The sequence below is a fragment of the Somniosus microcephalus genome, chromosome 9, assembly GCF_052327205.1.
Source record: "Somniosus microcephalus isolate GS21.2 chromosome 9, FLI_Smic_1.0, whole genome shotgun sequence".
Lineage (NCBI taxonomy): Eukaryota > Metazoa > Chordata > Chondrichthyes > Squaliformes > Somniosidae > Somniosus > Somniosus microcephalus.
Window position 1 is genome coordinate 163,977,282 of NC_140995.1, and position 26,303 is coordinate 164,003,584.

The window sequence follows — 26,303 nt, forward strand, 5'->3', positions numbered from 1 at the left end:
CTCAAGACACTGTATGTGGATGCCTCACTCAGTCTCTCCACTCACTACGCTGCTCCTAAGCACCCTTTTTGGCTCCACTCAAACTGGCATTTTGCTGCCTTCAGGACTTTGTGTGCAAAACTGCAGTCATCAAGTTGCACTACATACAATAAACATGGAAATTTGCAGGATAATGTAATCGTGTGCTGTAGTTAACAGCAGTGGTGAAAATGAGCAAGCTTACTGTTGGTAACTCAAGTATCCAAAGAGCCCCACAATAATAAATTTTAGAACACATCAACACCCAAAAGTATACGGAGATTGAGATCGACTATTTATTGTTAAAACAATCACTGTTGAACAAAATTCTGTAACGCTGGCATTGACATCTTCAAACTTGATATACAAACATAAATTTTAAATTTCCTAAAATCAAAACAGATCTTAGAATAATCATTGTAATGGGAGAGGAACTTGGAGAAAGACCAGAATGACTGAGGAGGAGACAGACTAAGATAGAGTAGGTATGAGAGGGTACCATCCAGATTTCAAGTACTGTAAATAGTTTGAAACAATGCATGTCAAAAGTCACACTGCATGGTATACTTTAGTTATAGTGAGAGTATCAGTCGGCACACCAATGCACTATATTTAAAAATGGTGGTTCTTTGTCCGTTTGCAATTTCTTTTTCCAGCTTCAAAAGGTTGCCCATCCCTGATGTAGCAGATATCCACTAAACATATCAGTCTGATCAGTCTGTTTAAATTAGTACAGCAGCAATTTTGTAGGAGAACTGGATTAACTGGTTCCCTTTCCTATAATTTGACTGTGGAGCCACCACTGGATTCTGATTGATAGGCGCCATTGTCTTTCCCATCACCTCTTTCTGACATGAAATCCGATTGCTCTTCAACTCTACTTTTTACTGCATGCAGTGCATAATTTACACTAGCATTAGTAATCCAACTCCAGGAGCCAAATAGGGGATTATACAGCATTCCATTGATAGTCTCTACTGTGAATCCACCTGAAAAGCATAAAAGGAAAAACAAGTAAAGCATTTACAAACAAGCATCCATTTTATTCACTCATTACTTTAAAATAAAGCCCTGCTACATCTTCACTTTCACAAAATACAAAAATATTGGTCAATTATTTTTTCTTTCAGTAATGAACATAAGATGCAGTTGACGTTTTCCATAAAATTACCAGTGTATTGTTTATGTTGTTGAACGGCTGTGGGAGATCATGGGCCAGAAATTCCAGAACGGGGCTTGCAGCGCGTGCAAGCCCCGTATTTGCACTTACCCCGCGCTCCTGCCGATCAGCTCCAGGGACGCCTGCACTTGCAGAAACTGAAAGAAGAATCCCGGGCAGCGTATGACGTCACGCCGCCCAGGAGTGCAGCCAGCGCGAAGCCAGGAGCGTGCAGTGTAAGTGAGACACGCCCCTTGAGGTCTCAGTTTCACTGGACACGCCCCCAATGTTTCTGTCAAGCTGCTTTGCTTTTTTACATGCAAAGCAGCAGTTTAAATAGGTTTTTGGAAGTTTTTTGAAGATTTTGGTAACTTTTATAAACTTTTTAAAATGTTTACATTATTTTGAGTAATCTGAAGTAGTTTTAAAGAGAATTAAAGCAATTTAAAGACTTTTAAAAGCCCTAAAAGATTTTTTTTAATTCCATTTATTTATTTAGCAATGTCGTCGTCATACGTGTCTTCACACTGTTCCCTTTGGGGAGCTGTATGAAGTGGTGGAAGGATTTATGGCCGTGATTAACGCTCATTCCGTGACCGTAACCATCTTTGAGCCAGCCATTAGGGCGGTTAGTCCTATGGCGGGAGGGTTTTACGGGCTCCCACAAGCTATACAAGAAGGGGGGCCACCCACACCCACGGACGCAAATATCCCACTGGATGTCAACCCAGAATTTAGAGCCAGAGCTCCGACTCCACTTGCCGGGACTGTCTGGAGCGGGGTTCGAAACCCTACCCTGATCTGGCCCAGTGGCGGGGATCCTACCGCTATGACAAAGGCCCAATCCGATTAGCAACGTGAAATGGCAGCATAGGGCTCCAGTCACGGGGAGGGAAAAGGCGCAGGAAACGTATGGGTGTCACCTTTTGTGCAGAGTGGGCCTTTTGCGTAGCAGTAAGCATCCCCGCCGCTGGGCCAGAAGGAGTAGGGTTTTGAACCCCACTCCAGACAGTCCCGGCAAGTGGAGTCGGAGCTCCAACTTTAAATTCTGGGTGGACATCCAGCGGGATACTTGCGTCCGTGGGTGTTGGTGGCCCCCCCCCTCAGATGGGTTGTGGGAGCCCGTAAAACCCTCCCGCCATAGGACTAACCACCCTAATGGCTGGTTCAAAGATGGTTACGGTCACGGAATGAGCGTTAATCACGGCCATAAATCCTTCCACCACTTCATACAGTTCACCAAAGGGAACAGTGTGAGGATACGTCCGATGATGACCTCTTGCGCAATGCACCTCCTTGGACCCTCAGTCGCAGATGCGAGGGGGCAAGTCGTGCAATTGTTAAATTTTTTATTTTATTGACATGTAAAATGTTGGCCCAATAATTCCCTTCCAAATGCGCTAGTATGGTCGGGGTACTTACGCATCTGGCTGGATGAAATGCCGGTTTTCAGCATGCACAGTGCATGTGGGGAAAACCGGCATTTCCTGTCCTCTGAACGAAGGGGTTCAGAGGCAGAACGCGTGCGACTGCACAGGCAGCGCGTGCGCAGTATAATTCGCCGCTTTCATTAATGCTTTCAGTGAGGTCAAGTCATTACAACTTACACATGAAAAAAGCATGGGTACAGTTGCTCCAGAGGCTGCGGAGGAAGATATTTATTATCGTGGAGCTTCTGAAAGTATGTATGTCTGTATATATTCCTTTGCGTGTTATGTGTATGAATGTATTATTTAATTATGACTTTCAGAGAAAGTAACTTATTGGAAAATCATAATTAAAAACATACATTCATACACATTAGTAAAGGAATATAAAACATACATACATATACGTAAAGGAATATATGTGGACATACATACATAACTCATTCTCACATTCCATTCACACAGCCACAATTGCTCCTTCTACCTACCGTTCTGAAAACCCTTTTAAAAAAAAAAATTAAACTTTTAAACTTACTTAAAATAACTTCCCTCCCTTTCCCAAACAAAAATATTGCATTTCAAAAGCTCCACGATAAAATATATCTTCCTCCGCAGCCAATGAACAACTTTACACTTGCTTTTTTCAAGTGTAACTTCTAAGGACTTAACCTCACGGATTTCATGAATGAAATCCACGAAGTTCACTGCGCAAGCGCTGCCTGTGCAGTCGCACGCGCTCGAGGTCTGGAAATGCCGGCGTTCCCCGCATGCGCTGTTCATGCTGAACGCCGGCATTTCCAACGGCCAGAAGCGTGAGTAAGCCGACCGTACTCACGCTTCTGGCCTGGAATTTCTGGCCCCATGTTACCTGATGCATAGAATTGAACGACAAACCAAGCACAGCAAAGGCAGGCTTCCCCCATTTTAGTGAGAAGTGGTTTTATACAAAAGGAAATTTTAAAAAAATTATCACCTCACGGTTGAAAAAAAAAACTGCTCGTTTTTAATGTTTCGGTATGTCAAAATTACTATCATTAGTTTTCAGCTACTTTTCACTTCATTTCTCACAAGTTCCAAGTATTTGCCAAGCACTCTTTACTCTCGGCTAAATCAAACCCCTTCCCAAATCACAAGTATTCAGGTACATAGTATAAATGAGGAAAGAGCACAAGCTTATTATTTGTTCATCTGTGGATAATTTCAGACAAACAAGCACATCATGTTGTCTTTCTGCTTTTTTTGTAATTAATTATTGTAAGTGCGTCCATGACACAATGAGAAAGACAACAAGGCAAGGGGGGAGGTGAGAGGAAGAAGAAGGGAGCAAAGAACATCGCCTAATGGTTGCCTTAAAAATGTCAGTGCCAGGGGCCTGGGATCAAGTTTTTCATCTGCCTGACCTGTGGAAGTGAAAGCAAAGGGAGCTTTTTTGAAAGAGAAAGATAAAAATACAGGAAACTTCGCGATATCCGGCACCGACGGGACCGAGCTTCCGGATAGACCAGCGCTAATGTTGAAGGATACGGAGGTTTTCATCTCCGTATCTGACAACAAACACTGTTGCTTAGCAACAGCTTGTAAACACTCGGCCCGTACCTTGGAAGCGTCTCTGAAGCTGTTGCTAAGCTACAGAGACGCTTTCCAGAGCCTGACTGTTACAAAAATGCTAGGAGAAGAAAAAAAACCTAACCAAAACGGCTGCTGATTTCTGCCGTTAGATCGAGGTTTCCGGACATACAACCTCCGGATAAACCAAAGTTTCCTGTAGTTGAGGTAACAAGGTTTATTTTGTTATTGACATTTTACATTTGCAGTATATAGCAGCATGGCTCTCTTGCTCTTGTGCTACAATGAGGTGGATTACCAAAGCATAGCCTCTGCCATCCATGCGCTACACAACGGTTTCTTTATACCATTCACTGTAGCTCACCTGGAATGTTTACAATCTTTAATCGTTACTCAAAAAAAAAACTTTCATTTCCCAAAATAGTTCAGCTAAACCGTTCATGCTGGACTGTGTTGTGTAACTAGTTGAATGATAATAAATGAGCAACTTGACATACTTAACTTTTAAAATTACATTCCCAAAGTAAAATACATTTACCTCTGAACAAATTCAAGGTAAAATACTGCTTGCCCTTTTTCCTATATAACAAATATAACTAAAAGATAAAAATTCATATTACTCACTGGACACTAGAAGTGTTTCCAGCTCTTCAGGGCTGATGAACTTTTCCCATTCATGTGTCCCTTTTGGTACAATTCTTAATATCTGTTCAGCTGCTATGATTGCCAGTACGTAGGACATGGATGTTTTGTTAATTGTCGTTATAAACAGTGATCCTCCAGGCTGTTTAAGAGAGAATAACTAATTTCAGATACCCTGCGAACTGGACACCACGCTAATATAAATCAGCTTAATTATATTTGTTCTGGTCAGCTCGGTGTCCGACACGTAGAAACCCTTTTCCTTCTAGTTCAAACTACTGAGAAATCTACATCCACCTTTCTGTTTGCCCAATATTGGGTGCACACTCATTCTGTAGCAACACATCCCACTTACCTGCCGAGAGCTCGGGTGCAGGCTGGTAGAAATAAAGCTCAAGGATAGAAACATAGAAGATAGGAGCAGGAGTAGGCCATTCGGCCCCTCGAGCCTGCTCCGCCATTCAATGAGATCATGGCTGATCATCCAAATTCAGTACCCTGTCCCTGCTTTCTCCCCATATCCCTTGATCCCTTTAGCCTTAAGAAATATATCTAACTCCTTCTTGAATATATTTAATGAATTGGCCTCAACTGCCTTTTGTGGTAGAGAATTCCACAGGTTCACCACTCTCTGGGTGAAGAAATTCCTCTTCATCTCTGTCCTAAATGGCTTACCCCTTATCTTTAGACTGTGACCCCTAGTTCTGGACTCCCCTGCCATTGGGAACATCCTTCCTGCATCTAGTCTGTCTAGTCCTGTTAGAATTTTATAAGTTTCAATGAGATCCCCTCTCATTCTTCTAAACTCCAGCGAATATAAGCCCAATCGACCTAATCTCTCCTCATACGTCATTCCTGCCATCCCAGGTATCAGTCTGGTGAATCTTCGCTGCACTCCCTCCATGGCAAGAACATCCTTCCTCAGATAAGGCGACCAAAACTGCACACAATACTCAAGGTGTGGTCTCACCAAGGCCCTGTACAACTGCAGCAAGACATCCTTGCTCCTGTACTCGAATCCTCTCGCTATGAAGGCCAACATACCATTTGCCTTCTTAACCGCCTGCTGCACCTGCATGCTTACCTTCAGCGACTGGTGCACAAGGACACCCAGGTCTCGTTGCACTTCCCCTTCTCCCAATCTATTGCCGTTCAGATAATAATCTGCCTTCCCATTTTTGCCACAGAAGTGGATAACCTCGCATTTATCCACATTATACTGCATCTGCCATATCACCCAACCTGTCCAAATCATACTGGAGTTTCTTGGCATCCTCCTCACAGCATACACGTCCACCCAGCTTTGTGTCGTCTGCAAACTTGGAGATATTACATCTAGTTCCCTCGTCTATATCATTAATATATATTGTGAATAGCTGGGGTCCTAGCACCGATCCCTGCGGTACCCCACTAGTCACTGTCTGCCACTCGGAAAAAGACCCGTTTATTCCAACTCTCTGCTTCCTGTCTGCCAACCAGTTCTCTATCCAAGTCAGTACCTTACCCCCAATCCCATGTGCTTTAACTTTACACGCTAATCTCTTATGCGGGACCTTATCGAAAGCCTTCTGAAAGTCCAAATACACCACATCCACTGGTTCTCCCTTATCTATTCTACCAGTTACACCCTCAAAAAATTCCAGTAGATTAGTCAAGCACGATTTACCTTTTGTAAATCCAAGTTGACTTTATCCGATCTTGTCACTGTTTTCCAAGTGCTCTGCTATTACATCTTTTATAATGGATACTAGCATTTTCCCCACTACCGATGTCAGGCTTACCAGTCTATAATTCCCCGTTTTCTCTCTGCCACCTTTTTTGAATAGTGGGGTTACATTAGCTACCCTCCAATCCATAGGAACTGTTCCAGAGTCTATTGAATTTTGGAAGATGACCAGCAATGCAGCTACTATTTCTAGGGCCACTTCCTTAAGTACCCTGGGATGTAGATTATCAGGCCCTGGGGATTTGTCGGCCCTCAATCCCATCAATTTCCCTAACACCATTTCCCTACAAATACTGATTTCATTCAGTTCCTCCCTCTCATTAGACCCTATGTTCCCCGACATCTCTGGGAGGTTATTTGTGTCCTCCTTTGTGAAGACAGAACCAAAGTATGTATTTAATTGGTCTGCCATTTCTTTGTCCCCCATTATAAATTCCCTTGATTCTGACTGCAAGGGACCTATGCTTGACTTCACCAATCTTTTTCTCTTCACATATCTATAGAAGCTTTTACAGTCAGTTTTTATGTTCCCTGCAAGCTTACTCTCAAGCTCTATTTTCCCCCTCTTAATTAATCCCTTTGTCCTCCTTTGCTGAATCCTAAACTGCTCCCGGTCCTCAGGTTTGCTGCTTTTTCTGGCCAATTTATATGTCCTCTCCTTGGATCTTATGCTATCCCTAATTTCCCTTGTTAGCCACGGTTGAGTCACCTTCTTTGTTTTATTTTTATGCCAAACAGGGATGAACAAATTCTGTAGTTCATCCATGCGATCTTTAAATGTTTGCCATTGCCTATCCACCGTCAACCCTTTAAGTAACGTTCCCCAATCCATCCTAGCCAACTCGCGCCTCATACCATCGTAGTTTCCTTTATTTAAATTCAGGACTCTAGTCTCTGAGTCAAATACTTCACTCTCCATCTTAATGAAGAATTCTATCATATTATGATCGCTCCTCCCCAAGGGGCCTCACACAACAAGATTGCTAATTAATCCTTTCTCATTACATAATACCCAGTCTAAGATGTCATGTATGCGCAGCTAAATCAGCTAAAGCCATGCAACTTACCAGAGCAGATCACTGGTAAATATCTTACCAACTAGAGCTTTAGTCTGCAGGATTACCTGGAGCTAAACAGGAAGAATCGCTTCCTCACTGACAGGCAGTGAGCCAGGCTGATCATCAACATTTTCCTGTGGATCTGTCTGTCTCATGTACAGACCTCAGGAAAGAAGGTCATAGGAATATTATTAAATCTGTCTCGGATGGCTGACTCGGTTCCAAACTTCAACCCCCAGAGACGCGGCCTACATCCCCCACCCCGTTAGGTACCTGAAGCTCACGAGCAGCACAGCTCACCATAAAATGTGCAAATGTATTGCCACCATTCAACCACCATCCTCATTCAACTGCATGCCACAGTGATAATATTTTCAAAATACTATATACAAAAAGTGTGTGTGTGTGGGGGGGGGGGGGGGCGGCGGTGGTGTACTAGTTTTTCACATGGTGATGTTTAATATGAGGAAATCAACTGTTGCCTGTGACACTAAATGGATAGTACTGGGAAAGTCATGCAAGCTGTGAAGGGCTTCATTGTAAAAGCCGAGATCAAAACCATTCTTATCCTCTCAGGAAGGGGTGGTAAAATACCACTTGTATTTCTTCAATGCGTAGTTTCTTGAACCATCAGGTTTTGTAGCCTGATCAAAAAACTTCATCTACAACACAACTGAAACCAGCCTACTCAGCCCTGCTGAGAACACTTCAGAAACCTGCAATGACCCGTGCATAAAAATACTGCAAAATAATTTTATCATGCAGAGATCATATTTTACTCACCATGTTAGTGAAATTTAAATGCAATTCACATTGGTTTTCAAATAGAAGAGACTCCAGAATGTTCTTAAACAGAGATCACAACTGATGTTCACTAACAAGGAGTACAGCCCTCACATTAATACAGATCAGTATAACTTCTGACATTTAAAAGACATTGTTCTCTGGATGTGGGTGATGGTAATGTTGCCCATCCCTGCTTCCCTCAAGATGATGCTGGTGGGGCTTCTCTTTAAACTGTTGAAATGCTGGCGCTAATCATGCTCCTACAATGATATTAATTAGGAAATTCCAGAATTTTTACCGAGTGATGAAGGAACAATAATAAATGTCCACGATGGCGTGTCATTTGGAGAGGAACTTGGAGACAATCATGTTCCCAAGATCTTGCTGCTCTTGTCTTTCTTGGTGGTAGATGTTGCAGAGCTGGGAGGTGCCAACAAAGTAAGCTTGGTGAGTTGCTGTAGTGTATCCTGCAGATAGTATATACTGCAGCCACAGTGCACCAGTGGTAGAGAGAGTAGATACTTAGTACAGTGGCGGGGCACTAATCAAGCAGACTGCTCTGTCCTATATGGTATTAAACTTAGAGTGTTGTTGCAATGCACCCTAAATTGCGCCTCACAGATGGTGGAGAGTCTTTGAGGGGTCAGGGTGAGCCACTCATCCTAGAGTACACAGGCTCTGCCCAGTTTTGTTTATATGGCTGGTCCAGTTAAGTTTCCTGTCAATGGTGACCACCAGGATGTTGACTGTAGGGAACTCGGTAATGGTGGCATCATTGAAGGTCAGGGGGAAAATGGTTGGAACTTTTCCTGAGGGAGATGGTCATTGCCTGGCACTTGCGTAGTGCGAATGTTACCTGCCATTTGTCAGCCCAAGTCTGAATGTTGTCCAGTTCCTGTTACAGGCTGTTTTATCAGAGGAGTTATGAATGAAGCTGAACACTGAGATCAGCCCCACTCTTGACCTTAGGACGGAAGGTCATTGATGTTGAAGATTATTGGACCGAGGACGCTGACTTAAGGAACTCCTGCAGCGATGCCCTGGAACTGCGATGATTGGCCTCCAACAACCATCTTCCTTTGTGCCAGGTATGACTCCAGCCACTGGTTGGCTGACTGCTACGTTTGATCATTTTGACCATTTCGCCTAGGAGGGATTTCAGATTTATATTATGATGTAATTAAGGTAAATTCAGTTTACAAGAGATTAAATCTATACAACACAGTCTGCTTCTGGGAACATTGATTAGTTCCAGGCAAAGTGGCTAGGAAAATGGTACTTCTTGCATACCACATGAGTCAGAGACACATGAGTCAAGAGACAATGAGGTGTGAACACATTCCGGAAAGGAGGTTGGGAGTAGTATTATAATGACCTCTCCTCACAGAGCACAATGTGAGTTCCTGTATATGCCACGTGTGGCAGTTCAAGTTCGAGTTAGCAGACTTAAATAGCAGGTTAACAGGCTAATCCCTAGGCATGGAGCGCTGGGGGAGGGTCAAGTCTTTGCCTGCCTGTCTAGTTGGAGCACAGCATGGACTGAGAAAACTAGAATGGCAGCCAGTGAGAGAGAACCCCCCACCTAAGGTACAGTTGACTAGTTTCACAGATTTGTCAGCTAAGTGAATTTGGTGTGGCATGCTGTTGTGTTCTATGTGGCGAGGGGCTTTATGAAACAAGATTGAAATTCACTGTAAACTTTATGATGTTTGTTTATATTGTATATTTCTTGTTTTACAATTGGCCTGATATTACTAGAGTGTTCATTGGTCTGTTTTCTGAAGGATGGGAGAAATGCACATGGGGCATGTGTGAGATTACAGTATGCAGTACACACAAGGGTTTCACGGTTATGACTTGATATTGGGCAGTAAAGGTAAACTCCTAATCATAGGAGATGCAGGATCAATTTACGGGAGACTGGTGACGGTGCACTGAGGGAATACTTAGTGCAGACCTAAAATCTGCAACACCGATTGATATTTCAATATGTTGGGGCTCTTGTAAATTTGACTGTTAAAGAATACCTGAATAACCCACACTAATACATAATAACCAAGTGGATTTATGCTCACAAGAAATATTTTAATATACACACCCACTTCTCAAAGTTAAATCAATTAAACCAATAACTCTTCTGCCAGAGTAATAAAATGAAGGTTTACATTCTTGAACCCCTGTGGTGAATTCAACATCACAGCTAAGATCGATCCTGTCCTCAGTCAACATTCACACAGGCTCAGTTCCAGCAGCGACTGCTGGAGAATGATCAGGAATGGGAATCTTGGCCAATTGTCCTCTGACGAACGCCGGGCCACTGAAACCAGCTTGTAGCACCCCTACCATTGAAACTAGCTTGTAGCACCCCTACCACTGAAACTAGCATGTAGCACCCCTACCACTGAAACTAGCTTGTAGCACTCCTACCACTGAAACCAGCTTGTAGCACTCCTACCACTGAAACTAGCTTGTAGCACTCCTACCATTGAAACTAGCTTGTAGCACCCCTACCACTGAAACTAGCATGTAGCACCCCTACCACTGAAACTAGCTTGTAGCACTCCTACCACTGAAACCAGCTTGTAGCACTCCTACCACTGAAACTAGCTTGTAGCACCACTACCACTGAAACTAGCTTGTAGCACCCCTACCACTGAAACTAGCTTGTAGCACTCCTACCACTGAAACTAGCTTGTAGCACCCCTACCACTGAAACCAGCTTGTAGCACCCCTACCACTGAAACTAGCTTGTAGCACCCCTACCACTGAAACCAGCTTGTAGCACTCCTACCACTGAAACCAGCTTGTAGCACTCCTACCACTGAAACTAGCTTGTAGCACCCCTACCACTGAAACCAGCCTGTAGCACTCCTACCACTGAAACTAGCTTGTAGCACCCCTACCACTGAAACTGGCTTGTAGCACCCCTACCACTGAAACTAGCTTGTAGCACCCCTACCACTGAAACTAGCTTGTAGCACCCCTACCACTGAAACTAGCTTGTAGCACTCCTACCACTGAAACCGGCTTGTAGCACTCCTACCACTGAAACCAGCTTGTAGCACTCCTACCACTGAAACGAGCTTGCAGCACCCCTACCACTGAAACTAGCTTGTACCACTCCTACCACTGAAACCAGCTTGTAGCACTCCTACCACTGAAACCAGCTTGTTGCACTCCTACCACTGAAACTAGCTTGTAGCACCCCTACCACTGAAACTAGCTTGTAGCACTCCTACCACTGAAACTAGCTTGTAGCACTCCTACCACTGAAACTAGCTTGTAGCACCCCTACCACTGAAACTAGCTTGTAGCACTCCTACCACTGAAACTAGCTTGTAGCACTCCTACCACTGAAACTAGCTTGTAGCACTCCTACCACTGAAACTAGCTTGTAGCACCCCTACCACTGAAACTAGCTTGTAACACTCCTACCACTGAAACTAGCTTGTAGCACCCCTACCACTGAAACCAGCTTGTAGCACTCCTACCACTGAAACCAGCTTGTAGCACCCCTACCACTGAAACCAGCTTGTAGCACTCCTACCACTGAAACTAGCTTGTAGCACCCCTACCACTGAAACTAGCTTGTAGCACCCCTACAACTGAAACCAGCTTGTAGCACTCCTACCACTGAAACCAGCTTGTAGCACCCCGACCACTGAAACTAGCTTGTAGCACTCCTACCACTGAAACTAGCTTGTAGCACCCCTACCACTGAAACCAGCTTGTAGCACTCCTACCACTGAAACCAGCTTGTAGCACCCCTACCACTGAAACTAGCTTGTAGCACCCCTACAACTGAAACCAGCTTGTAGCACTCCTACCACTGAAACCAGCTTGTAGCACTCCTACCACTGAAACTAGCTTGTAGCACCCCTACCACTGAAACTAGCTTGTAGCACCCCTACAACTGAAACCAGCTTGTAGCACTCCTACCACTGAAACCAGCTTGTAGCACCCCGACCACTGAAACTAGCTTGTAGCACTCCTACCACTGAAACTAGCTTGTAGCACCCCTACAACTGAAACCAGCTTGTAGCACTCCTACCACTGAAACCAGCTTGTAGCACCCGACCACTGAAACTAGCTTGTAGCACCCCTACAACTGAAACCAGCTTGTAGCACTCCTACCACTGAAACCAGCTTGTAGCACCCGACCACTGAAACTAGCTTGTAGCACCCCTACAACTGAAACCAGCTTGTAGCACCCCTACAACTGAAACCAGCTTGTAGCACTCCTACCACTGAAACCAGCTTGTAGCACCCGACCACTGAAACTAGCTTGTAGCACTCCTACCACTGAAACTAGCTTGTAGCACCCCTACCACTGAAACCAGCTTGTAGCACTCCTACCACTGAAACTAGCTTGTAGCACTCCTACCACTGAAACTAGCTTGTAGCACCCCTGCCACTGAAACTAGCTTGTAGCACTCCTACCACTGAAACTAGCTTGTAGCACTCCTACCACTGAAACTAGCTTGTAGCACTCCTACCACTGAAACCAGCTTGTAGCACCCCGACCACTGAAACTAGCTTGTAGCACCCCTACCACTGAAACCAGCTTGTAGCACTCCTACCACTGAAACTAGCTTGTAGCACTCCTACCACTGAAACCAGCTTGTAGCACCCCGACCACTGAAACTAGCTTGTAGCACTCCTACCACTGAAACCAGCTTGTAGCACCCCTACCACTGAAACTAGCTTGTAGCACCCCTACCACTGAAACTAGCTTGTAGCACTCCTACCACTGAAACCAGCTTGTAGCACTCCTACCACTGAAACCAGCTTGTAGCACCCCTACCACTGAAACCAGCTTGTAGCACCCCTACCACTGAAACTAGCTTGTAGCACCCCTACCACTGAAACTAGCTTGTAGCACCCCTACCACTGAAACCAGCTTGTAGCACCCCGACCACTGAAACCAGCTTGTAGCACTCCTACCACTGAAACCAGCTTGAAGCACTCCTACCACTGAAACCAGCTTGTAGCACTCCTACCACTGAAACCAGCTTGTAGCACCCCTACCACTGAAACCAGCTTGTAGCACCCCGACCACTGAAACCAGCTTGTAGCACTCCTACCACTGAAACCAGCTTGAAGCACTCCTACCACTGAAACCAGCTTGTAGCACTCCTACCACTGAAACCAGCTTGTAGCACTCCTACCACTGAAACCAGCTTGTAGCACTCCTACCACTGAAACTAGCTTGTAGCACTCCTACCACTGAAACTAGCTTGTAGCACTCCTACCACTGAAACTAGCTTGTAGCACTCCTACCACTGAAACCAGCTTGTAGCACCCCTACCACTGAAACCAGCTTGTAGCACTCCTACCACTGAAACCAGCTTGTAGCACTCCTACCACTGAAACTAGCTTGTAGCACTCCTACCACTGAAACCAGCTTGTAGCACCCCGACCACTGAAACTAGCTTGCAGCACTCCTACCACTGAAACTAGCCTGTAGCACTCCGACCACTGAAACTAGCTTGTAGCACTCCTACCACTGAAACTAGCTTGTAGCACTCCGACCACTGAAACTAGCTTGTAGCACTCCTACCACTGAAACTAGCTTGCAGCACTCCTACCACGGAAACTAGCTTGTAGCACTCCTACCACGGAAACCAGCTTGTAGCACCCCTACCACTGAAACCAGCTTGTAGCACTCCTACCACTGAAACTAGCTTGTAGCACTCCTACCACTGAAACCAGCTTGTAGCACCCCTACCACTGAAACCAGCTTGTTGCACCCCTACCACTGAAACTAGCTTGTAGCACCCCTACCACTGAAAACAGCTTGTTGCACTCCTACCACTGAAACCAGCTTGTCGCACTCCTACCACTGAAACCAGCTTGCAGCACCCCTACCACTGAAACCAGCTTGTAGCACCCCTACCACTGAAACTAGCTTGTAGCACTCCTACCACTGAAACCAGCTTGTAGCACTCCTACCACTGAAACCAGCTTGTAGCACTCCTACCACTGAAACCAGCTTGTAGCACCCCTACCACTGAAACTAGCTTGTAGCACTCCTACCACTGAAACTAGCTTGTAGCACTCCTACCACTGAAACCAGCTTGTAGCACTCCTGCCACTGAAACCAGCTTGTAGCACCCCTACCACTGAAACTAGCTTGTAGCACCCCTACCACTGAAACTAGCTGTCGCACCCCTACCACTGAAACTAGCTTGTAGCACCCCTACCACTGAAACTAGCTTGTAGCACCACTACCACTGAAACCAGCTTGTAGCACCACTACCACTGAAACCAGCTTGTAGCACCACTACCACTGAAACCAGCTTGTAGCACCACTACCACTGAAACCAGCTTGTAGCACCACTACCACTGAAACCAGCTTGTAGCACCACGACCACTGAAACTAGCTTGTAGCACCCCTACCACTGAAACCAGCTTGTAGCACCCCGACCACTGAAACTAGCTTGTAGCACTCCTACCACTGAAACTAGCTTGTAGCACTCCTACCACTGAAACTAGCTTGTAGCACCCCTACCACTGAAACTAGCTTGTAGCACTCCTACCACTGAAACTAGCTTGTAGCACTCCTACCACTGAAACTAGATTGTAGCACCCCTACCACTGAAACCAGCTTGTAGCACTCCTACCACTGAAACTAGCTTGTAGCACCCCTACCACTGAAACCAGCTTGTCGCACCCCTACCACTGAAACTAGCTTGTAGCACTCCTACCACTGAAACTAGCTTGTAGCACCCCTACCACTGAAACCAGCTTGTAGCACTCCTACCACTGAAACTAGCTTGTAGCACCCCTACCACTGAAACCAGCTTGTCGCACCCCTACCACTGAAACTAGCTTGTAGCACTCCTACCACTGAAACCAGCTTGTAGCACTCCTACCACTGAAACTAGCTTGTTGCACTCCTACCACTGAAACCAGCTTGTAGCACTCCTACCACTGAAACCAGCTTGTCGCACCCCTACCACTGAAACCAGCTTGTAGCACCCCTACCACTGAAACTAGCTTGTAGCACCCCTACCACTGAAACTAGCTTGTAGCACCCCTACCACTGAAACTAGCTGTAGCACCCCTACCACTGAAACTAGCTTGTAGCACCCCTACCACTGAAACGAGCTTGTAGCACTCCTACCACTGAAACTAGCTTGTCGCACCACTACCACTGAAACCAGCTTGTAGCACCCCTACCACTGAAACCAGCTTGTAGCACCCCTACCACTGAAACTAGCTTGTAGCACCCCTACCACTGAAACTAGCTTGTAGCACCCCTACCACTGAAACTAGCTTGTAGCACCCCTACCACTGAAACCAGCTTGTAGCACTCCTACCACTGAAACCAGCTTGTAGCACTCCTACCACTGAAACCAGCTTGTAGCACTCCTACCACTGAAACCAGCTTGTAGCACCCCTACCACTGAAACCAGCCTGTAGCACTCCTACCACTGAAACTAGCTTGTAGCACTCCTACCACTGAAACCAGCTTGTAGCACCCCTACCACTGAAACCAGCTTGTAGCACCCCTACCACTGAAACCAGCTTGTAGCACTCCTACCACTGAAACCAGCTTGTAGCACTCCTACCACTGAAACCAGCTTGTAGCACCCCTACCACTGAAACCAGCTTGTAGCACCCCTACCACTGAAACTAGCTTGTAGCACTCCTACCACTGAAACTAGCTTGTAGCACTCCTACCACTGAAACCAGCTTGTAGCACCCCTACCACTGAAACCAGCTTGTAGCACCCCTACCACTGAAACCAGCTTGTAGCACTCCTACCACTGAAACCAGCTTGTAGCACCCCTACCACTGAAACCAGCTTGTAGCACTCCTACCAATGAAACTAGCTTGTAGCACTCCTACCACTGAAACTAGCTTGTAGCACTCCTACCACTGAAACTAGCTTGCAGCACTCCTACCACTGAAACTAGCTTGTCGCACTCCTACCACTGAAACTAGCTTGTAGCACTCCTACCACTGAAACCAGCTTGTAGCACCCCTACCACTGAAACTAGCTTGTAGCACCCCTACCACTGAAACTAGCTTGTAGCACCCCTACCACTGAAACCAGCTTGTAGCACCACTACCACTGAAACTAGCTTGTAGCACTCCTACCACTGAAACCAGCTTGTAGCACCCCTCCCACTGAAACCAGCTTGTAGCACCACTACCACTGAAACTAGCTTGGAGCACCCTTACCACTGAAACCAGCTTGTAGCACTCCTACCACTGAAACTAGCTTGTAGCACCCCTGCCACTGAAACTAGCTTGGAGCACCCTTACCACTGAAACTAGCTTGTAGCACTCCTACCACTGAAACCAGCTTGTAGCACTCCTACCACTGAAACTAGCTTGTAGCACTCCTACCACTGAAACCAGCTTGTAGCACCCCTCCCACTGAAACCAGCTTGTAGCACCACTACCACTGAAACTAGCTTGGAGCACCCTTACCACTGAAACCAGCTTGTAGCACTCCTACCACTGAAACTAGCTTGTAGCACCCCTGCCACTGAAACTAGCTTGGAGCACCCTTACCACTGAAACTAGCTTGTAGCACTCCTACCACTGAAACTAGCTTGTAGCACTCCTACCACTGAAACTAGCTTGTAGCACTCCTACCACTGAAACTAGCTTGTAGCACCCCTACCACTGAAACTAGCTTGTAGCACCCCTACCACTGAAATCAGCTTGTAGCACTCCTACCACTGAAACTAGCTTGTAGCACCCCTACCACTGAAACTAGCTTGTAGCACCCCTACCACTGAAACTAGCTTGTAGCACTCCTACCACTGAAACTAGCTTGTAGCACTCCTACCACTGAAACTAGCTTGTAGCAATCCTACCACTGAAACCAGCTTGTAGCACTCCTACCACTGAAACTAGCTTGTAGCACTCCTACCACTGAAACTAGCTTGTAGCACTCCTACCACTGAAACTAGCTTGTAGCACCCCTACCACTGAAACCAGCTTGTAGCACTCCTACCACTGAAACTAGCTTGTAGCACTCCTACCACTGAAACTAGCTTGTAGCACTCCTACCACTGAAACCAGCTTGTAGCACTCCTACCACTGAAACCAGCTTGTAGCACTCCTACCACTGAAACTAGCTTGTAGCACTCCTACCACTGAAACCAGCTTGTAGCACCCCTACCACTGAAACCAGCTTGTAGCACCCCTACCACTGAAACTAGCTTGTAGCACCCCTACCACTGAAATCAGCTTGTAGCACCCCTACCACTGAAACCAGCTTGTAGCACCCCTACCACTGAAATCAGCTTGTAGCACCCCTACCACTGAAACCAGCTTGTAGCACTCATACCACTGAAACCAGCTTGTAGCACTCCTACCACTGAAACTAGCTTGTAGCACCCCTACCACTGAAATCAGCTTGTAGCACTCCTACCACTGAAACCAGCTTGTAGCACTCCTCCCACTGAAACCAGCTTGTAGCACCCCTACCACTGAAATCAGCTTGTAGCACTCCTACCACTGAAACCAGCTTGTAGCACCCCTACCACTGAAACTAGCTTGTAGCACCCCTACCACTGAAATCAGCTTGTAGCACTCCTACCACTGAAACCAGCTTGTAGCACCCCTACCACTGAAACCAGCTTGTAGCACCCCTACCACTGAAACTAGCTTGTAGCACCCCTACCACTGAAATCAGCTTGTAGCACCCCTACCACTGAAACCAGCTTGTAGCACCCCTACCACTGAAACTAGCTTGTAGCACCCCTACCACTGAAATCAGCTTGTAGCACTCCTACCACTGAAACCAGCTTGTAGCACCCCTACCACTGAAACCAGCTTGTCGCACTTCTACCACTGAAACCAGCTTGTAGCACTCCTACCACTGAAACTAGCTTGTAGCACTCCTACCACTGAAACCAGCTTGCAGCACTCCTACCACTGAAACCAGCTTGTCGCACTTCTACCACTGAAACCAGCTTGTCGCACTTCTACCACTGAAACCAGCTTGTAGCACTCCTACCACTGAAACCAGCTTGTCGCACTTCTACCACTGAAACCAGCTTGTCGCACTTCTACCACTGAAACCAGCTTGTAGCACTCCTACCACTGAAACCAGCTTGTAGCACCCCTACCACTGAAACCAGCTTGTAGCACTCCTACCACTGAAACCAGCTTGTAGCACTCCTACCACTGAAACTAGCTTGTAGCACTCCTACCACTGAAACTAGCTTGTAGCACTCCTACCACTGAAACTAGCTTGTAGCACTCCTACCACTGAAACCAGCTTGTAGCACCCCTACCACTGAAACCAGCTTGTAGCACTCCTACCACTGAAACTAGCTTGTAGCACCCCTACCACTGAAACTAGCTTGTAGCACTCCTACCACTGAAACCAGCTTGTAGCACTCCTCCCACTGAAACCAGCTTGTAGCACTCCTACCACTGAAACTAGCTTGTAGCACTCCTACCACTGAAACTAGCTTGTAGCACCCCTACCACTGAAACTAGCTTGTAGCACCCCTACCACTGAAACTAGCTTGTAGCACTCCTACCACTGAAACTAGCTTGCAGCACTCCTACCACTGAAACTAGCTTGTAGCACCCCTACCACTGAAACCAGCTTGTAGCACTCCTACCACTGAAACTAGCTTGTAGCACCCCTACCACTGAAACCAGCTTGTAGCACTCCTACCACTGAAACTAGCTTGTAGCACTCCTACCACTGAAACTAGCTTGCAGCACTCCTACCACTGAAACCAGCTTGTAGCACTCCTACCACTGAAACCAGCTTGTAGCACTCCCACCACTGAAACTAGCTTGTAGCACTCCTACCACTGAAACTAGCTTGCAGCACTCCTACCACTGAAACTAGCTTGTAGCACCCCTACCACTGAAACCAGCTTGTAGCACCCCTACCACTGAAACTAGCTTGTAGCACTCCTACCACTGAAACTAGCTTGCAGCACTCCTACAACTGAAACTAGCTTGTAGCACTCCTACCACTGAAACTAGCTTGTAGCACCCCGACCACTGAAACTAGCTTGTAGCACCCCTACCACTGAAACTAGCTTGTAGCACTCCTACCACTGAAACTAGCTTGCAGCACTCCTACCACTGAAACCAGCTTGTAGCACTCCTACCACTGAAACTAGCTTGCAGCACTCCTACCACTGAAACTACCTTGTAGCACTCCTACCACTGAAACCAGCTTGTAGCACTCCTACCACTGAAACTAGCTTGTAGCACTCCTACCACTGAAACCAGCTTGTAGCACCCCTACCACTGAAACTAGCTTGCAGCACCCCGACCACTGAAACTAACTTGTAGCACTCCTACCACTGAAACTAGCTTGTAGCACTCCTACCACTGAAACTAGCTTGCAGCACTCCTACCACTGAAACTAGCTTGTTGCACTGAAACCAGCTTGTTGCACCCCTACCACTGAAACTAGCTTGTAGCACTCCTACCACTGAAACTAGCTTGTAGCACCCCGACCACTGAAACTAGCTTGTAGCACCCCGACCACTGAAACTAGCTTGTAGCACCCCTACCACTGAAACTAGCTTGTAGCACCCCGACCACTGAAACTAGCTTGTAGCACCCCTACCACTGAAACTAGCTTGTAGCAGCCCTACCACTGAAACTAGCTTGTTGCACTGAAACCAGCTTGTTGCACCCCTACCACTGAAACCAGCTTGTAGCACTCCTACCACTGAAACTAGCTTGTAGCACCCCGACCACTGAAACCAGCTTGTAGCAGCCCTACCACTGAAACCAGCTTGTTGCACCCCTACCACTGAAACCAGCTTGTAGCACTCCTACCACTGAAACTAGCTTGTAGCACCCCGACCACTGAAACTAGCTTGTAGCACTCCTACCACTGAAACCAGCTTGGAGCAATCCTACCACTGGAACTAGCTTGCAGCACTCCTACCACTGAAACCAGCTTGTAGCACTCCTACCACTGAAACTAGCTTGCAGCACTCCTACCACTGAAACCAGCTTGTAGCACCCCTACCACTGAAACTAGCTTGTAGCACCCCTACAACTGAAACCAGCTTGTAGCACCCCTACCACTGAAACCAGCTTGTAGCACCCCGACCACTGAAACTACCTTGTAGCACTCCTACCACTTAAACCAGCTTGTAGCACTCCTACCACTGAAACTAGCTTGTAGCACCCCTACCACTGAAACTAGCTTGTAGCACTCCTACAACTGAAACCAGCTTGTAGCACTCCTTCCACTGAAACCAGCTTGTAGCAATCCTACCACTGAAACTAGCTTGCAGCACTCCTACCACTGAAACCAGCTTGTAGCACTCCTACCACTGAAACTAGCTTGCAGCACTCCTACCACTGAAACCAGCTTGTAGCACTCCTACCACTGAAACTAGCTTGCAGCACTCCTACCACTGAAACTAGCTTGTAGCACCCCTACAACTGAAACCAGCTTGTAGCACCCCTACCACTGAAACTAGCTTGTAGCACTCCTACCACTGAAACCAGCTTGTAGCACCCCTACCACTGAAACTAGCTTGTAGCACCCCTACAACTGAAACCAGCTTGTAGCACCCCTACCACTGAAACTAGCTTGTAGCACCCCTACAACTGAAACCAGCTTGTAGCACCCCTACCACTGAAACTAGCTTGTAGCACTCCTACCACTGAAACCAGCTTGTAGCACCCCTACCACTGAAACTAGCTTGTAGCACTCCTACCACTGAAACCAGCTTGTAGCACTCCAACCACTGAAACTAGCTTGTAGCACCCCTACAACTGAAACCAGCTTGTAGCACTCCAACCACTGAAACTAGCTTGTAGCACCCCTACAACTGAAACCAGCTTGTAGCACCCCTACAACTGAAACCAGCTTGTAGCACTCCTACCACTGAAACTAGCTTGTAGCACTCCTACCACTGAAACCAGCTTGTAGCACCCCTACCACTGAAACTAGCTTGTAGCACCCCTACAACTGAAACCAGCTTGTAGCACCCCTACCACTGAAACTAGCTTGTAGCACCCCTACAACTGAAACCAGCTTGTAGCACCCCTACCACTGAAACTAGCTTGTAGCACTCCTACCACTGAAACCAGCTTGTAGCACTCCAACCACGGAAACCAGCTTGTAGCACCCCTACCACTGAAACTAGCTTGTCGCACTCCTACCACTGAAACCAGCTTGTCGCACCCCTACCACTGAAACCAGCTTGTAGCACCCCTACCACTGAAACTAGCTTGTAGCACTCCTACCACTGAAACCAGCTTGTAGCACTCCTACCACTGAAACCAGCTTGTCGCACCCCTACCACTGAAACTAGCTTGTAGCACCCCTACCACTGAAACTAGCTTGCAGCACCCCTACCACTGAAACTAGCTTGCAGCACCCCTACCACTGAAACTAGCTTGTAGCACCACTACCACTGAAACTAGCTTGTAGCACCCCTACCAGTGAAACCAGCTTGTAGCACCCCTACCACTGAAACTAGCTTGTAGCACCCCTACCACTGAAACTAGCTTGTAGCACCACTACCACTGAAACTAGCTTGTAGCACCCCTACCACTGAAACCAGCTTGTAGCACCCCTACCACTGAAACTAGCTTGTAGCACTCCTACCACTGAAACCAGCTTGTAGCACTCCTACCACTGAAACCAGCTTGTAGCACTCCTACCACTGAAACTAGCTTGTAGCACTCCTACCACTGAAACCAGCTTGTAGCACCACTACCACTGAAACTAGCTTGCAGCACCCCTACCACTGAAACCAGCTTGTAGCACTCCTACCACTGAAACCAGCTTGTAGCACTCCTACCACTGAAACCAGCTTGTAGCACCCCTACCACTGAAACCAGCTTGTAGCACCCCTACCACTGAAACCAGCTTGTAGCACCCCTACCACTGAAACCAGCTTGTAGCACCCCTACCACTGAAACCAGCTTGTAGCACCCCTACCACTGAAACCAGCTTGTAGCACTCCTACCACTGAAACTAGCTTGTAGCACCCCTACCAGTGAAACTAGCTTGTAGCACCCCTACCACTGAAACCAGCTTGTAGCACCCCTACCACTGAAACTAGCTTGTAGCACCCCTACCACTGAAACCAGCTTGTAGCACCCCTACCACTGAAACCAGCTTGTAGCACCCCTACCACTGAAACTAGCTTGTCGCACTCCTACCACTGAAACCAGCTTGTAGCACTCCTACCACTGAAACTAGCTTGTAGCACTCCTACCACTGAAACTAGCTTGTAGCACTCATACCACTGAAACTAGCTTGTTGCACTCCTACCACTGAAACCAGCTTGTAGCACTCCTACCACTGAAACCAGCTTGCAGCACTCCTACCACTGAAACCAGCTTGTAGCACCCCTACCACTGAAACTAGCTTGTAGCACTCCTACCACTGAAACTAGCTTGTAGCACTCCTACCACTGAAACTAGCTTGTAGCACCCCTACCACTGAAACCAGCTTGTAGCACCCCTACCACTGAAACTAGCTTGTAGCACTCCTACCACTGAAACTAGCTTGTAGCACCCCTACCACTGAAACCAGCTTGTAGCACTCCTACCACTGAAACCAGCTTGTCGCACCCCTACCACTGAAACCAGCTTGTAGCACCCCTACCACTGAAACTAGCTTGTAGCACTCCTACCACTGAAACTAGCTTGTAGCACTCCTACCACTGAAACCAGCTTGGAGCACTCCTACCACTGAAACTAGCTTGTAGCACCCCTACCACTGAAACCAGCTTGTAGCACTCCTGCCACTGAAACCAGCTTGTAGCACTCCTACCACTGAAACCAGCTTGTAGCACTCCTACCACTGAAACCAGCTTGTAGCACTCCTACCACTGAAACTAGCTTGTTGCACTCCTACCACTGAAACTAGCTTGTAGCACTCCTACCACTGAAACTAGCTTGTAGCACTCCTACCACTGAAACCAGCTTGTAGCACCCCTACCACTGAAACCAGCTTGTACCACTCCTGCCACTGAAACCAGCTTGTAGCACTCCTACCACTGAAACCAGCTTGTAGCACTCCTACCACTGAAACCAGCTTGTAGCACTCCTACCACTGAAACTAGCTTGTTGCACTCCTACCACTGAAACCAGCTTGGAGCACTCCTACCACTGAAACTAGCTTGTAACACTCCTACCACTGAAACCAGCTTGTCGCACCCCTACCACTGAAACTAGCTTGTAGCACTCCTACCACTGAAACCAGCTTGTAGCACCCCTACCACTGAAACTAGCTTGTAGCACCACTACCACTGAAACTAGCTTGTAGCACTCCTACCACTGAAACTAGCTTGTAGCACTCCTACCACTGAAACCAGCTTGTAGCACCCCTACCAGTGAAACCAGCTTGTAGCACTCCTACCACTGAAACCAGCTTGTAGCACTCCTACCACTGAAACCAGCTTGTAGCACTCCTACCACTGAAACTAGCTTGTTGCACTCCTACCACTGAAACCAGCTTGGAGCACTCCTACCACTGAAACCAGCTTGTAGCACTCCTACCACTGAAACTAGCTTGCAGCACTCCTACCACTGAAACCAGCTTGTAGCACTCCGACCACTGAAACCAGCTTGTAGCACCCCTACCACTGAAACCAGCTTGTAGCACCCCTACCACTGAAACCAGCTTGTAGCACTCCTACCACTGAAACCAGCTTGTAGCACTCCTACCACTGAAACCAGCTTGTAGCACCCCTACCACTGAAACCAGCTTGTAGCACCCCTACCACTGAAACTAGCTTGTAGCACTCCTACCACTGAAACTAGCTTGTAGCACCCCTACCACTGAAACCAGCTTGTAGCACTCCTACCACTGAAACCAGCTTGTAGCACCCCTACCACTGAAACTAGCTTGCAGCACTCCTACCACTGAAACCAGCTTGTAGCACTCCTACCACTGAAACCAGCTTGCAGCACTCCTACCACTGAAACCAGCTTGTAGCACCCCTACCACTGAAACCAGCTTGTAGCACTCCTACCACTGAAACTAGCTGTAGCACTCCTACCACTGAAACTAGCTTGTAGCACTCCTACCACTGAAACCAGCTTGTAGCACCCCTACCACTGAAACCAGCTTGTAGCACTCCTACCACTGAAACCAGCTTGTCGCACCCCTACCACTGAAACCAGCTTGTAGCACTCCTACCACTGAAACCAGCTTGCAGCACTCCTACCACTGAAACCAGCTTGCAGCACTCCTACCACTGAAACCAGCTTGTAGCACCCCTACCACTGAAACTAGCTTGTAGCACCCCTACCACTGAAACTAGCTTGTAGCACTCCTACCACTGAAACTAGCTTGTAGCACTCCTTCCACTGAAACTAGCTTGTAGCACTCCTACCACTGAAACCAGCTTGTAGCACTCCTTCCACTGAAACTAGATTGGAGCACTCCTACCACTGAAACTAGCTTGTAGCACTCCTACCACTGAAACTAGCTTGTAGCACTCCTACCACTGAAACTAGATTGGAGCACCCCTACCACTGAAACTTGCTTGGAGCACTCCTACCACTGAAACCAGCTTGTAGCACTCCTTCCACTGAAACTAGATTGGAGCACCCCTACCACTGAAACTTGCTTGTAGCACCCCTACCACTGAAACTAGCTTGTAGCACCCCTACCACTGAAACCAGCTTGTAACACTCCCACCACTGAAACTAGCTTGTAGCACCCCTACCACTGAAACTAGCTTGTAGCACTCCTACCACTGAAACCAGCTTGTAGCACCCCTACCACTGAAACCAGCTTGTAGCACCCCTACCACTGAAACTAGCTTGTAGCACCCCTACCACTGAAACTAGCTTGTAACACTCCTACCACTGAAACCAGCTTGTAGCACTCCTACCACTGAAACCAGCTTGTAGCACCCCTACCACTGAAACTAACTTGTAGCACCCCTACCACTGAAACTAGCTTGTAGCACCCCTACCACTGAAACCAGCTTGTAGCACCCCTACCACTGAAACTAGCTTGTAGCACCCCTACCACTGAAACCAGCTTGCAGCACTCCTACCACTGAAACTAGCTTGTAGCACTCCTACCACTGAAACTAGCTTGTAGCACTCCTTCCACTGAAACTAGATTGGAGCACCCCGACCACTGAAACTAGCTTGTAGCACTCCTTCCACTGAAACTAGATTGGAGCACCCCTACCACTGAAACTTGCTTGGAGCACTCCTACCACTGAAACTAGCTTGTAGCACTCCTACCACTGAAACTAGCTTGCAGCACTCCTTCCACTGAAACTAGATTGGAGCACCCCTACCACTGAAACTTGCTTAGAGCACTCCTGCCACTGAAACCAGCTTGTCGCACTCCTACCACTGAAACTAGCTTGCAGCACTCCTTCCACTGAAACTAGATTGAAGCACCCCTACCACTGAAACTTGCTTGGAGCACTCCTGCCACTGAAACCAGCTTGTCGCACTCCTACCACTGAAACTAGCTTGTAGCACTCCTTCCACTGAAACTAGATTGGAGCACCCCTACCACTGAAACTTGCTTGGAGCACTCCTGCCACTGAAACCAGCTTGTCGCACTCCTACCACTGAAACTAGCTTGTAGCACTCCTTCCACTGAAACTAGCTTGTAGCACCCCTACCACTGAAACCAGCTTGGAGCACTCCTACCACTGAAACCAGCTTGTAGCACTCCTACCACTGAAACCAGCTTGTAGCACCCCTACCACTGAAACTAGCTTGTTGCACCCCTACCACTGAAACTAGCTTGTAGCACTCCTACCACTGAAACTAGCTTGTAGCACTCCTACCACTGAAACTAGCTTGTAGCACTCCTACCATTGAAACCAGCTTGTCGCACTCCTACCACTGAAACCAGCTTGTAGCACTCCTACCACTGAAACCAGCTTGTAGCACTCCTACCACTGAAACCAGCTTGTAGCACTCCTACCACTGAAACCAGCTTGTAGCACTCCTACCACGGA

At 47.2% G+C, this 26,303-nt stretch overlaps 1 protein-coding gene across 3 annotated transcripts in view; it reads right to left on the bottom strand.

The window, feature by feature from the left end:
• Nucleotides 1-290: 290 nt before the first annotated feature.
• coq3 (coenzyme Q3 methyltransferase) overlaps nt 291-26,303 on the bottom strand; it is a 43,856-nt gene continuing 17,843 nt past the window's right edge. For all 3 annotated transcript variants that reach the window (XM_085997439.1, XM_085997438.1, XM_085997436.1), the window contains exons 5-6: nt 4,795-4,954; nt 291-1,007 (exon numbers count right to left, since the gene is read on the bottom strand). In XM_085997439.1, the coding sequence (XP_085853565.1) occupies nt 796-1,007; nt 4,795-4,954 (372 nt within the window). In that variant the 3' untranslated portion in view covers nt 291-795. The remainder of the gene's footprint in view (nt 1,008-4,794; nt 4,955-26,303) is intronic.